This window comes from Ilyonectria robusta (assembly GCF_021365365.1).
Source record: "Ilyonectria robusta strain PMI_751 chromosome Unknown BGZ61scaffold_39, whole genome shotgun sequence".
Taxonomy (NCBI): domain Eukaryota; kingdom Fungi; phylum Ascomycota; class Sordariomycetes; order Hypocreales; family Nectriaceae; genus Ilyonectria; species Ilyonectria robusta.
The window spans coordinates 262,923-277,283 of record NW_025764473.1 but is presented as its reverse complement, the minus strand read 5'-3'; the positions used below and the strand labels follow the sequence as shown (position 1 = coordinate 277,283).

Below are 14,361 nucleotides of genomic sequence, written 5' to 3'. Positions count from 1 at the left end.
AAGCTTAGTGTGTAATTCGGACTCGTCTTCAAAGAAACGGCGCAATTCGTGAAGTCTCTCGCTAGTCATCTCAGGGGTTTGACGCCGCCAAAGGCCTAGGTCTCGCCGTATCCGTGAGAGGCCAGTCTTTGAGATCAGAAAGCCCTCAGAGTGAAGCTGCAGAAGCATAAAGTGATCGTTCAAGACCTTATCAAAGAATAGGTCTTTAATACGCTCACGTAGTTGTTCAGAGTCTTCGGTATACTGCCTCATGGAAGCATTCCAGATCTTCAGGTTGCGATATACAGTCGTACGTTGAACTTCGATGTGGAATTCGTTATTAAGGCGCTGTACGATTTGTTTGAGCGTGAGACCGTCGTCGTTTTTCCATTGTTGAATCTGAAGGCGAAATGGGGATATATCAATTGAAGGGCGACCCCTAGGCATCTTGAACCGTATGTTGCCGTACGTAGTCAAGTGTAGGCGTAGGGAAAGAGAGGAAGTCTGAGTTGAGATTGCGCGATTTAATTTTGAAAAAGGGGGTTTGTTACGTTTGTGATCGTATGGCGCCAAATTGCCTCATGCATAATATGTTTAGCCTCACTTGGTCAGACCCACAAGATTTTGAACAAAATGTCATAAGTGAAACACAAAGCATGATCAAAGAAAACTTGATTTCAGACTCTAGCTAAGAAAAGGGTATCATAGTTCACCGTACGTCCTCGTGCGCTAATATACGCGAATGTATTCTGCGTTTCCTCGTAAATCAAAAAAAAAAAAAATTCAACTCAGAGCGAAGTGACTAGGCGGACTACGGGTAAAAAAAAAAAAAAAGAGTTAGTAGAGGCTCGTACATTTACGTATTGGGTCAAATACCTTAAGCCGACTTCGAAGAGGTGCCTTTCTTGTGCTTCTTGCGGTTGGTAGCTGCCTTGAAGATCTGCACAAGCTTCTGGCAGGTCTTGAGGTCAAGGTCTTCGAACGGGTCCGTATCATCACTGTCGGAATCGTCGTCGTCGTCGTCGTCGCTAACCTTGCGCTTGGTACCACGCTCTTGTGGCCAATCAGTATAGAAAATGAGAACGTATTGCAGCGTACTTACTCGTGAAGGAGCAGGCGGCGCCAGATCGGTTCCAGTCGCAATTAGCGCAGGCCGGGGTCCCCTCAGCGACAATGCATCCCTTGAGGGCCCCGTTGTTCTTCGTACACTTGTAGCAACGGTCCGTACCCTCCCGTTCGTCGCCGTACAGATGACGCAGCATAGCGTCGCAATTCTGGCCGCTGCTGAAGTTCATCACGTACGGGGTCTCCTGGAGCTTCTTCTTGTCCTTCTTGCTGCGGATCTCCAGCAGGCGTGGGGTCTAATACGGGTTAGTACGTGATCAACCAGGCTAGTACAGGCCTAAGATAAAGGACATACCTTGGTAGAGTCAACAGCTTCCTGGCCCTTGGTGGTGCTGCCCTTCAAAGCGTTCATCAGAGCCCAGATGGTGGCCTCCGGATTTGTATCGGGCTTATCGGTCTTGTACGCGAAAGTATAGGTCTCAACGTCAAGGACCTTCTTGGGCAGCAGGTTGAATGCGCGCTCGCCCATATCCTCGCGTAGGGCGTCGATCGCAGCCGTATCAGCAGCAGCAGGGGTCTCCTTGGTCTTGGGGCGGTTGCGGTTGCCTCGGGGCGCCATGATGATGTGTACCAAGCCGTATTGCGTGAGAAAGTGTGCGTACGGAATCGAATTGGGCCAGCGAGGGGAGGAAGGATCGTCAACTGGTGCTGCGTGGTTAGGTAGAAGAGATTTACGCCGCGCGAACAGTGATTTAGATGAATGACTAAGCACATGCAAGGTAAAATAATCCTACAAACGGGGCCGTACGGGGGTCCGCCCGGGGGAAAGGGGGGGGGTGACCCAATTCAAAAATCTTCAAAATTGAATTTTGGAACTCTGCCCCTTGTGGCCTTCCGTACCAACGGGTAGCCCCGTGTCGTTTGGAGAAGGGGAAGAATGGTGTTGTAACTTTGCCACCACGTGTGGGGAGAGGAAGGGTGAGTGCACTCACTGAACGTGTCCGCGATGGAGACGTCTGCTCGACGTCATGGCAATGTCAGCTCCAGGGTTGCTATTGGCTTATCGACGCTACGACTAGGCCTGGTGAGGAACTGGAAATGTCAGTCCACTGCCGGCCGCATCTGTCCGATGCTCACGGAACATAAAGCGGGCGCTGCGGAATTCTCAATCGGCTTCCACGTTGCATAACGGAAATGCCAAGACAACAGTCCAGATTCAATGGACCATGGAGACCTTATCGATAATTGGACTGTCAACACGAGCACCAACACCACTGCTTCGGACGAGGGAGTCTCACCTGCACAGCTGGCATATCTTTCGTTGCTTATCTTGTTCGGCGCTGAGTTCGTCATAGCTCTAATAGTATTCTTTCCTTGGTTTGTTTCTCCTCGCACGTCAATGGGCTCACTCGTTTTTTTCCCCACTCGACAATTAACAGAGACCACAGGTATTTATTAAGGCGACTGGAACGCGAACGGATGGGCGTCCATCCGGAGGATCTAGAGGCTGTCAGAGGCCTCTTTCAGTCGAAAACTTAGACCAAACAATTCCAACCCGGGCCTACAAGAAATGGAAAGCCGAAACGAAAGATGTGGGGAGCTTCGCTGAACGGTCCAGCACCTTTCACCCCTGGTAAGGGCTTCCTTAAATCCCTGATATCCGGGAGTTGTTGGCATGTGAAGATGACTGAGTGCTAAGGTGGAGAGGACGGGCTTCCACTGATTGTAGAATAATACCCCGCAAAAAGTGCCATTTATGACGTCACTCCATCGTTGTGCTTGTTGCGACGCAGTTACTCTTCTCTTGTCCCCCCCACCCCGATCGACACGGAACCATTACTGACTTCTTGCTAACTTGGAAAATGATGAGACACGACATCAGGTGCCCAATTGTTGGGATCCTCGCCTTCTTTTTTCTCACCAACAGTAACAAACACGGTAGTGTCCACCCTCGGTCCAGCGCTTTCCGCGAGTCAACCCCCCGGAACATGCGTAGTGTAATACTGCAGCGCGCGCGTTCTCCATGCAATCCATGCAAACCCGGGCGGCAGACGGGGGGTTGAGCGAAAAATCCCTGATCCTGGCGGCGGCGACAATGAGATGCGGCGGCTCATGCCGGGTACGGCGTCGTCATGATCTGATCGGATCAGGCGTCGACACACGGGGCGGAAGGACATGGGACTGCGAGACGGGTCCCAACGCACCGGTCGAGAGAATGCAGATAGAAAATAATGATTTAGATTCAAACTGTCCGAGGCCACCAATGGGCGTGATTGGAGCCAAGCCCGTACCAGGCACCAGACCAGGCCATGTAGTTGGTGATGCACAGCCCCCACAAGGTTTCCGAGGAGTCTGCTGGGAATAAGCAGGGTGCATCCAATATCGAAGGAAGGAAGGTAAAGGCGAGAAAGAAAAAAAAGGGTAGTGGGTTGTGATGCTGGGGAAATCCCCAATCCGGTGATCCATTCGAGGATTCCCATATTGGAACGTTGGGGCTGTGGTGCTGTGTTGCGTAGGCCAGTGATTTCCGTCTTGTATCCGTCCAAAAGAGGGCAGTCTGGTGTTTGATCCGGATGCTGACGACGCCCTAGATCCCGGACATGCCGCGCACCCAATTACCCGGGTGCCTGAGAATCTCCCAGGCGAGCATCCATACGGCCGATGTCTTGCTTCCAATCCATGGGAGTTGGGTAAGTTTCGTCGGGGCTGCATGGTCCAGTCATGGTAGTATGGCCATGTGCCGCAGGGGTGCTTGTTGCCAGGCGTAGTCGAGGATGGAGTGGTTTGCTGCTGCGATGCCTGCTTCAAGCATCATGAGAAGGTGTAGGTCTCATCAGCTTCATCAAAGACGGGGCCACCGGAGCCACCTCTTTATTTGTATCCCACCATCTTGGCGCAACGCTCGCAGTAGTAGAGGTTGTGGGCTATGCGGACCATGCCCATGGAGCTAATATCGTCGGTGGAGGTGGCCTCGACGGAGCGGGCGCATCGCATGCAGCGAAGCACCTCGACGGAGGCGATGGGGAGTTGTACTGAGTCCATGCTGTGTCTGTAGCCGGTGGCAGAGGCAGAGTCGGATGCGATGTCTGAGTCAGAGGCGGAAGAGGAAGACAAAGGGGAAGACGAAGAGCCGTAGTGCTGGCTAGAAGGTCGGCTGGAGGAGGGCATGGTGATGTAATATAGATATCCTCCCACGCCAGGGGATAGGGGATGCGCTGGCTGACTTGGATATAAGTGACCAGCGGGATGGGTTGGGTGGTAAATTGAACAGGGCGAGGAGCAGTACGGCTCTGCAGGTGGCTGAGGCTTAGTCCGGTTGGTTGCAGAAGCACAGGGCCAAAGGCGGATTTCCCACGATGGAAGATTGAAGGGCCCTGGTCTGGGGTCCTGGTCTGGGGTCCTTAGACGGGGGTGTAATTTCGAGAAGCGGAGGGCAGAGTTGTGAGATTTTTTGGTATTGGGACGGGATCGTGTTGGTTAAAAGTAATAAGCATGGAGGCATTTTGGAAAAGGGGAGCGAAGTAAAAGAAGAAAAACGTAGCGTGTCTCGTCTTGGGGCTAGGCTCGAGCTAGATCAATGATGAGCAAGGAAGCGTTAAGAAGCAGCGCGCGGCGTGGAGTATGGATCGGCAGCGGTCGTCTGTCTTAAGGCCAGGCCAAAGCAAGCCCAGCGGACGCCGCCCAGGCTTGGGATTGGGAGAATTGGGGAATGGGGATGGGGATGATGGCTTGCCCAGGCTCGCATGCATCTAGGCGAGGGAGAGGGCGGAGAAGGGGGAGGCCGACTCACACCTACAAAGTATCCGTAGGAAGTACAGTGATTAGCTTTGGGGGGCGTGACATCTGGATCCCTGACCCTCGATTTGTTACTGTGGAAGCTTGTTGCTCGACAACTCACTGTCGATGTGTTGTTGATTATCCATGGTTTCCCCTACGAAGAGGAAGAGGCTGTGTGTGTTTATTACGGAATGCCCCCTTGACCGGTTTGGTGCGATGCTGCGACGTTGGTGTATCCCGAATAAACCTCGTGGAAAGCTGTAAGTTGGAAGGTAACCTACGTGGTCTTAGGCAACTTTAGCCCGCTCCGATATTCTTCGTGCATTCCAATTCTCGTCGATGACAAGACATGAAATGAAATGACATGACATGATGGCTAGATCCCGTCCCGAGGGAATCCTGTTGCTACAGAAGCCGGTTTTGGGTTGACGTAGACGCACGACATCTCTTGGCTCCGTCCCATCAGAGAGGAGCGCGATCTCGATCAGCCATGCATCGCCACCAATGAGTGATGCTGTTCCAAGTTGTCGCGGATTCCGTTCCGCTGGCATCGATTTCTGCAACGGCGTTGCATCAGCCGGCAGAATCCTGTATGCCATATCTGTCCATATTGATCAGAACAGGACGTGGTCATCTCGTCTGTCCCCAAGGCCGCTGCGCGCGATAATGATGCAATCACACATCACGGGCTCGCACGCTGCTGCCAAGGTCCGGACATCTTATCTCTGTTCCAGCGCGAAGGCGCTTATTACATCCCCATCTGGAAAACGACTGACGTCGCTGGCGTGTCTTCTCTTGCGCATCCCACGTGCGATGTCCCCCTTCCATCACCGGTCCCCTGTGACTCATCAACCTCTGATCGTCCGGCCGTCTGGGATGGATCGTCCCCTGGCTGAGCTGGTGGTACCGATGGGCAGGGTGAGCTGTGGGGTTTTCTAGGGACCTGATTGACAACCGTGACAGACGGCCTTGTTTGATCTTTGTCTCGTCCAGTGTCTCAGTTGCCATCTCGATCCGTTCTCGATTTTGCTGCCTCTCGCGACCGTTTAAACTAATGCACCCTAACGTCTGGTGATACAGACGGACAGCCCACTCATCTCCAGCTTTCGCACTCACACCCTCACACCCCCTCGCCATTGACTGATGATAATTAATTCCCCCTTTTATCTCTGCGGCTCCGGCTTTCCCTCCCCGCTGCCCGAGTTTGTGGGCCAAAAGTCTACCGTGTCAAGCAACGGGTCGAGATTGGCGCCTCGCCGAGGCTCCCTGCCAAACCTTCGATGGCTATCTCGCAAGGCATTTTTTTCCAGAAGCCCTCCTTGCTGGGCCCTTGATAGTAGTCAGTTTGTCACTTAGTGTTCAGGCCGCGTGCTGTTTCATCCCAACGATCCCATAACCACCTCTAGACCCCCACTAAGCCGCCAATGGGCGAACTCCTTCAGGGACCAACCATCAGTTATCAATGACCGCTTCATCCATTGATGCAGTGGGTGCTGCAGTGGGTGCTGCAGTGGGTCGGGACCACCCCCTATAATCATCGAAGACGTGCCCCTGACGGAACAGACGGAACACAGTTCTGAGCGGCCTCATCTCAGCAACACTCAAAGTTGTCGGCCGCCCTCAAGGTCTAGACCGTCAGCGGCCACGCCTTGGCAGGTCTCCATAGGGCTCCATTGTCGGTCCTGTTCCCGGCCGGGGGTGGACCCCGAGAATGAGAAACCGAGCGGACCAATGTCTTATTTCTCTGAAGCAGCAGGTGATACTTTCAACCACAGAAACGCGATACAACGCACATGTTATCAGCCCCACCCATGCGTCCTCCCGCACGGATCACTCAACAAAGATAATTGCTTAGATCCGCCACGTCCGTGAACCTGTGTGCCTCATCCTCGCTTGGGTCTGTGTCATCTTCGTCGCCAATAGCAGACTCTGTTTGACTCATAGTGTCATCGGTCCTGTACCCCCTGCTCCAGCCATTCGTAAGAAGCTGGTCGAGGGAGCCCTTTATACACACTCCCTATTCGTCTAGGCTCTTTTCGGCAAAGCAACTTTATCTTTCGAGCAGACTCGAGACCTTGTGACATCACTCTCATCCACTGAGAGACTCGGCCACTTCGGCACACATAAGGACACCCAGTCATGCCACTCCTCTGTGAGTGAGCAGATCTTGCACTCTTCTCTGCAACGTCAGCAGCCTCATTTCTTCAGCTTCCAAAGTAAGTCCCCCTCCATCTCAAAACCCGGCAACCACCAACACCCCACAGTCAATCTCTCTACAAGAGACGACAACTTATATCATACTCCACAGTCAATTCAGGAGGAAATGGCTGCCAAGGATAAGAAGTCTCCCCTGGTCAACGCCTGCTGCCCAGCCTGCTGTCGTGCATACGACCTCAGCGTTCACGACTGCTGTCTGCCATGCGCCACCAGCCCCTTCTGCCCAACTGTCGTGGAGACAGAGTATGAGGAGCCATCCACTGGCCAGGATGGAGGCAAGGACGCCAAGAAGTAAGAGGTCATGGAACAAGTAGGGTGTTTCTCTTGGGGCATGGTGTCCATTCTCTGTTCGATGCTAGTGTATTTCTCGAGCAACTTCATTTCGTTTTCATAGATCCATTTCAACATGGTCTCGATCACAATGAGGCGAGTGATTGTATCCTGTCTGCCTTGTCAATATATGGGCACGGACAAGCAATTCTAAACTCACTCGTCGCCGACCTGACCCCGCAGTGCCTGTCCTTGTCCTTGGTTGGACTCCACGGTCGTGGGTAGGGAGCTGCTGGTCGCACCAGCAGGTCGCACCAGCATTTGTCGTATTGTCGAAGTTAAGGAACCCGAGCCATGAGTCCTCGGGCACGTTGTTGAATTGCCTACCCATGATGTGGTAGGACGCTGGGAAAAAACGCCTTGATTTTCTGGAGAAGAAGTGTTTTTTATGGTGCAACGCAAGCGTGTGTGCATATTCCCGAAACCCCTGGTTTGTATTTCCAGATCATGGCAAACAGTAACATCTTCGGTTTGACTGTTTAAATCCCAGTCGACCCAGGGGAAATGGGCAAACCACTTTCCTCGTCACACTGCCCAAGATGTATTCCATCCGCAACTTGCTCGTTATTGGATTCGCTGCTTTCACCGCAACATTTGAAGAATCCCCGGAGATATGAGTACCTTCGCTAGCTATAGATGCCGGTTCAGTTCTATCTGCAAAGGTAAGTAAACTACCCTACTTTTCGCGCAACCCACTTTTTGCGCAGCAGCGTAGTCGAGTCGAAACCAGAGCGTTCACCCGGTGTTTTATCTGAGGGCTATTAACAACTAACCAAGAGCAAAGTCAAAAGGGGCAGTTCAGCCTTTCATCTCCCTAAGCATCCTTACAATCTCGATATCAGGAGTCGGAAATGAAGGATGGTCGGTGGAGTTGTAATCATAGTGCCGGTGATTTCGGCGCACTACAATGTAGACATCGGCATCGTAGCGGCCACTCGGTTACGTCTTCGCATAAGGCGCTGGGTCGCCCTTGTGAAATTATCGTTCGTCCCATCACGTTTCCTAGGCGAAGAGGTAAGCCCGATGATCGTTGCTCCGGGGTATGTGGCAAGTATTGAGCGGGCTAGACTCTGAGTCGCCGGCCTCGCCTTGGCGGGAGACGTGGAGACTTCTGTCGTGCTAGCAACGGTCGAATCTAAGGCAGAGCGTGGCGTGCTTACTTGCTACCAAGGAGGCCGAGGAGGTCGTTGAGACCGTGGTGCGCCCCGTTGAACCGAGAGGCGAAACCACCCAGTGGCGAGAATGACCAATCAGCGAAACTCGAAGTCCGTCTGCACGTTTCATTAAACAGCCACACCTGCGAGAGACAAATGCCACCAAGCAAATCTGCCTTCTTTTTGCTTCACCTGCGTTTATGCCACGGCCTCTAAGAAGCTATCGGATCGCCAAAACATGGGACAGCCGTAGAATTCTACTATGTTCCGCCAGCTGCCACAGCGTGACAAGCTGGATAGCAACAACGAGTTCATACGGAAGTATATTGGGCATATGACGAGACGGCAAGATCACGGCTTCGGCCTGCCGAGAGATGAACTGAAACCTTCATGAATTGGTCGAGTGGCTTTATGATACCCCTGTCGTCACAGCCTGAGAATGCTCCCCGCATAAGCACGGGGAAGTTCTGTCGGTATGCAAAGCACAATTGCCATTCTTACACCTCATTCATCTTTCTGTATGTCAGAGCGCCATCACAAGTGTTCTACGTTTTTCATCATCCAAGTTGATAAATGACAAGCAAAACGATTCTTCTTCTCACCAATGCCGAGCACGGGCCAAGTGAACCTCTTACCAACCGCTGGTCATGGCCCCCTGGTCCTCGCCAACTGACGCACCATGTCCACCCTCCATCTTTCTAGCGCCGAGCTCCCGATGTCACCTCAGTGCGGTGATTATGACATGCCTTCACACCTAGTCTGGCGAAGAAACATGCGGCCGTCCGCCGCCAGCACATTGCGTGTTGAGGCGTCTGTGAAGATGGACGTACAGCTGTGTCATTTGAAGTCGAAGCGGCACATTCCGCCTCGTGCATGTACGAGTTTATGGACGGCTGCAGAGCGGGGTGGGCGTGATGGAGGAGGTGATGTAGAGACGAACGAACCGGAAGTGATGGTGGTCGAGATCGAGATAGACTCGCCGATCCGCAGGGATACAGGGGTGAGAGAAGGGATCCTGAGGGCACCCTGGCATGCATCATTTGGCACCGCTGCCGGCCCATGGAATGGAATTTATTTCGCCCTGGGGTACAAGCCCCATAGAAACCCTTCCTCGCTGCGTCTGGACGGGCACGGCAACGCGGTCGAAAGAAAACTCCGCCGGTCTCCTCACCAGTGTGATTTCTAAACCCACAAAAATGGCCAATTTCATGCCAATCAATGAAAAAAAAGGCCAAGTATCAGTAAATATAAACTCAGCTATATTTTGAATATTCTTTTGTCCTTTATGGGGGAAGACTCATAGAATATTTCCTCTACCCGTTGATTCATGTGGAGCAAGCTCCGTGGCGAACCAACTTAGCAAGCTAAGTTGGCCACAAAAATCTGGAACATCATCAATTTTAGCAGCAAAAGAGGGGTAAAAACGTTAGTGCAAGAAGTACCCGTCATAGAAAGTCTTTCGCAGCTAAAATCGAAATCAAGAATTGAACTGCTACTGACGAAGTTGCTATCGCGGTTGTACGATCGTCATGGAGTGGCGTATCAGCAAGTTGTGTTGGGATAGGGAGGAACAGGCATTCGTGGATGACGAATGTGTGTATGAGTATGTGAGGATGAAAGGATAGGATGGGATGGGCTTGGTAGGATGAATGCATGTCATGATATACCATGCTGACGCCCCAGTTATCAAGTGGGCCCTCGGTGGTCCCCCACTTCTTTTTTTTAAGGGACATTTGACAAGAGGCTTTACTACACATCAAACGTTGGATACTCTCCGGCGTTGCGACTAGGACTCAAGCCTGCAAAACCGACTGAATTCGTCACAGCACAAGCTGACTTAGTCAAGCACGATCCCTTCTCCGTATATACCCTGCATACAAACGATCGAAGCTTTCGCAGAATGAACACTACCTTCAACAATCACCTCTACCGACTTAAGGGAGCCAGTGGAGTTCGACGAGTTTACATGACTGAGTTGCGGTGGAACTCCCTCCATTTCTCACCTCCTGACCCCCTTCCGCTGTCAGCCCGACAATGGACGCCGTCGTTGGAGTGGGCGGTGCTATCGGCCAGCTCCTAAAGGCCGGCGAGAGCACTCCGCTGCTGGCGATGCTCATCCCCCCCATACTACTCACACTACTGCATCGTCTCATACCTGGTTGGAGCTCGGCCTCGGGCGCGGTATTTCGGAACCACTCGGACCAGCCGGAGTGACTTGTGTATCGGTCACCTGCACTCCAGCTTGTAGTACTTGAAGTGGCAGATATAGCACTGCGCCGTTGCCTGTCGGCAGCTCTTGACGTCGCCTCCGACTGTAGCCATGTCGGTTCTGCGACGTCTGGAACAAAGCATGGGGGTATATTGTCCCTAGCTGGTGCGCTGCTGCTGTGTTCAACCACCGCCAATATCGGCCTAGCCTCGGACCTGCGGTGCAGAAACCACTCGGACCAGCCGGAATGATTTGTACGTCGGTCACCCGCACTCCGGAATGTAGGGCTTGAAGTAGCAGATGTGGCGCTGTGCGCGTCAGCTGTCGTTGAGGCCGCTTCAGACTGTGGCCGTATTGTTTCTGCGACTCCTTGGACGTGGCAAAGAGGTATATTGTTATCGCCACCTAGTGCTCCACTGCCCTGTTCAATTGCTATCGGCTCGGGGACGCCTCCAAACCCGGGAGGAGGTTGAGAAACCTCAGTGAGAGAGTTCTCGACTGCCTTCACCCTTCGAATGGAATTACGCTCTGGACGCATCAACCGGCTAACGGATCGGTGTAGGACTGGACGCGGCCTCACGATGGCCATTGGCGTGGTTTGTGGCAGCGTCACGATCTGATGGGAATCCCAATACGGCAGGGGCTTCGCGTAGTCGATGTCACTGCCGGTTTCGATATCTGCTTCATTGCCGAGAAGTGACTCGCTCATGGAAGGATCGCTTCGTGCGGCATGGCGCTGGGAATTTTGCATTCGCTCTCTCACCCTTCTGAATCGGCTCACGATGTGGGCCCGGGCCCGGGCCCGGGCCGTATAGCTTCGGTATTTCCACGCTAGGAAGATCAGGGCGATGATAACAGGGAGACCAACTGCGAACGGGTTAGCCTAGGTGGCCTGAGAGGGAAACAGAACTGAATAGGAGTAAGACCTATGACCCCTATGGCTATTGCGGCTGTACTGCTCAGCTGTCTGTTACCATTGGGGATGGAGTTGATGGAGTTGGGTGGCCGGTCTGTGGACGTGGGCCCTATTGTCGACGTGGGTAGCGATGAGGTTGATGAGCTCGGTCCCATCGGAGCCACCAGAGGCAATGTGGTAGAAGGCGGAGGAGCTACATCTTGAGTAGTTATATCTGCTGAAGCCGAGAATGCGGGAGGCGAGAATGCAGTAGGGCCAGTGACCCGTTGGGTAGTTTCCAGAGGTGTGGTTTCCAGAGGCAAAATTTCGGTGCTTGCGATGCGAGCGCTTGTTACCAGTGGTTCCGGTGGGGAAGGAAGTGTTGTCTGTGATGCTTCCTTCGAAGTGGTAGGATTGGGAGCAGGCAGACCCGGCTTGGATGATTTCGGAGAGATGGTCGTTTTGGAGGGAATATCTGGCGCCTTGGATTCGGTCGTGGGTGATGTGGGTGCCTCTGTTGTCTTTTTGGCTCGACCAGGAGCAGCCGTGAGGTTCCCATCTGGACCTGGTTGTCCATTCTGTGAGCTGCGGCTATTCGAATTCCCACTGCCGTTGCCGTTATTGTTGTCTTTGTCGCGTATGATGATAAGATCCCGCAGGCTCTGCACTCCCGCGACGTGTTCCTCGATTCTCCATCCTCGTCCCAAAAGATGCATCGTCGCCCTCCACCTTGGGGAAAGCGATAGCGGCGGTACGAAGAAATGAAACCACGCAGGATATCGTAGGCAATACAAGGGCACTATTTGGTAAACAAGTCACCTGCGGCCAACTGAGAAAAGAAGACAACACTCCGCAGCAGAGCTACTCAATTTATCAAAATATGAGTAGCACCCTGACTATGCATAAAACCCCGGTGAAAGGATAATGGTGATAGTGGCTTGTGGCTTGTGGCTAACCTAGTCTGACACTTTTAGCGCGGTAATTTGGGAGAAAATTCGACCAATGGCAGGAGAGCAGAGACATCTTCCCCAGAAGCATGGTTCTATTTGCCCTTGGCTTGCCCTTGGCGGCAGCTTGGTCCTGCCGGACGACCAGGGTTTCAGGTTTCCATCGCACCAGACATGGATATTGGTCCCTTGTCTTGAAACCCGTCATGTTTTATAACGAGAAGCTAGCAAAAAGGGGCAGGCAACGTGAACGCTGATCATTACAGTCCACAAGCCGTGTTCCGAGTACAGGTAGTGTTATACTCACTGAGCTTTGGCGCTGGGTAGCGCTGCTGGATAAATCGCTCACCACGGGGTCGCCATAACACCCTTGCGTCCCGAACGACCCGAACAGGATGCTCAAGGCCATATGCGATGTCTCTCCACAAACGACGCGAGCTATCTCGGAGGATAAGAATCGGCCTTGGAAGGAGATGCATGGGAGATTCACAGAGCCCCCCTCATACAGAATGCCGTCAGCAGCTCTTTGGCATAGGGTGCAAGACACGGTGAGGATTCTCGAGACCTGAACGTAGCGAACTGGCAACTTGACGAAAATGTAGATCAGAGGTTGCTAGAGTAAATTAGCTAGACACTTGGCATTCAGCAGCGGCACTTGCCGACCGCTGGATGGGTCAAGAACCTCGCACGGACGCGCTGGTAAGTAGGTGTGTACTAACTGTGTTCTAGTCATCCCTTGGATATGCTGGCGAGATATGCCAAGGAAGCGAATAAGACAGGCGCTTAGCCCCTTCAAGGCAAGCTCACCGCCAACACCGGTTTCAAGTGTCCGATATCAGATGTTTTGCTACGAAGCTATTCTATATCCATCCAGGGCTTCGAGTTCGCTTATCGGCCCCGTTTGAATCCTTGGTCAACGGCGATACAGAAGGCTGCGTGACCTGGGATGCCGATGGCGATGTTTTCTCACGTTTCACTCAGTTCATATATGGTGGTTCTTACACACACTTTACAGCCGCCTAGAGAGACAACTTTTCCAAGAAAACCACTACGATCGAGAGGAAATGTGGATGATTAGAGAGCATTGGCGCTCAGCATTTGACCGTCCCAAGCCGACTCTGGGTCAAGTTTATAGACGATGCTTGTAAATTGCCGATGGCCCTTGGAACTCTCGTGAAGGGATGCAAACATGACCGGATGATGAACACACTGTTACTGATGAGGTTGCAGTATTCGTTGTTCCAAACAGGTGGAAGAGGAAGAGGGAGGAAGAGAGGGAATGAGACGGCCCCTCCCACACGTTATCGTTAATCGAATCGAAAATCGTGCCGTCCCGTCGCCAGCGGGAAATGATCGTCGCTCGCCCTCGGTCCCCTCCCATACCTAACTGCTACATAGTACATCCTCCAATCACCTAAGGGAAACCCCCTCCCTGTTCCTGCGACACTTTTGACTGGGCCTTTGACGTCTCTTGGCTCTCGACCGACGCTTCATCTTGTGTGAAGCCCCCAGCTTCATCCTCTCCTCCACTCCCGCCTGGCCATCTTCGCGTCCCTCTTCCTCTCCCACTTCTTGAGGCATGTTCCAGCATTAACCCACACCCTTCGTCTCCTCCTGCTTCGTGTCTTATGGTCTAGCCCCAGAATTGGACTTTGGCCTTGCCTTGCCGGTTGGAGGCGAGGCGCTGGAGTTCTGTATGGTTCGCAACTGCAATCGCAACCGCAACCCCAGTCGCATGTGCTTCACCAGGTTCCCTGGCAGCAGCTTTCTTCATCCTCTTCTCCTGCC

General features: G+C 52.9%; 4 protein-coding genes across 4 annotated transcripts; 1 reads left to right on the top strand and 3 right to left on the bottom strand.

Annotated features, from left to right (window-relative positions):
* Nucleotides 1–3,915: 3,915 nt before the first annotated feature.
* Nucleotides 3,916–4,212, bottom strand: BGZ61DRAFT_370124 (uncharacterized protein; the record flags this gene model as incomplete). The annotated part of the gene is made up of 1 exon (XM_046241997.1): nucleotides 3,916–4,212. One exon carries the CDS (start codon nucleotides 4,210–4,212, stop codon nucleotides 3,916–3,918), a length of 297 nt encoding a protein of 98 aa, XP_046095932.1.
* A 3,312-nt stretch (nucleotides 4,213–7,524) lies between these two features.
* BGZ61DRAFT_370083 (uncharacterized protein) lies at nucleotides 7,525–7,699 on the bottom strand (the record flags this gene model as incomplete). The annotated part of the gene is given in 2 exon segments (XM_046241993.1): nucleotides 7,525–7,597; nucleotides 7,611–7,699. 2 exon segments carry the CDS (start codon nucleotides 7,697–7,699, stop codon nucleotides 7,525–7,527), a joined length of 162 nt encoding a protein of 53 aa, XP_046095931.1.
* A 1,291-nt stretch (nucleotides 7,700–8,990) lies between these two features.
* Nucleotides 8,991–9,838, top strand: BGZ61DRAFT_154966 (uncharacterized protein). Its single transcript, XM_046237403.1, has one exon. The coding sequence runs from the start codon at nucleotides 9,202–9,204 to the stop codon at nucleotides 9,706–9,708; it is 507 nt and encodes a 168-aa protein (XP_046095930.1). The 5' UTR covers nucleotides 8,991–9,201; the 3' UTR covers nucleotides 9,709–9,838.
* A 627-nt stretch (nucleotides 9,839–10,465) lies between these two features.
* On the bottom strand, nucleotides 10,466–12,318 carry BGZ61DRAFT_465008 (uncharacterized protein; the record flags this gene model as incomplete). Its single annotated transcript, XM_046247529.1, is given in 3 exon segments — nucleotides 10,466–11,516; nucleotides 11,529–11,598; nucleotides 11,658–12,318. Coding segments are annotated over 3 exon segments (1,712 nt in total), but the record flags the coding sequence as incomplete, so codon positions are not given.
* Between the last annotated feature and the right edge of the window lie 2,043 nt (nucleotides 12,319–14,361).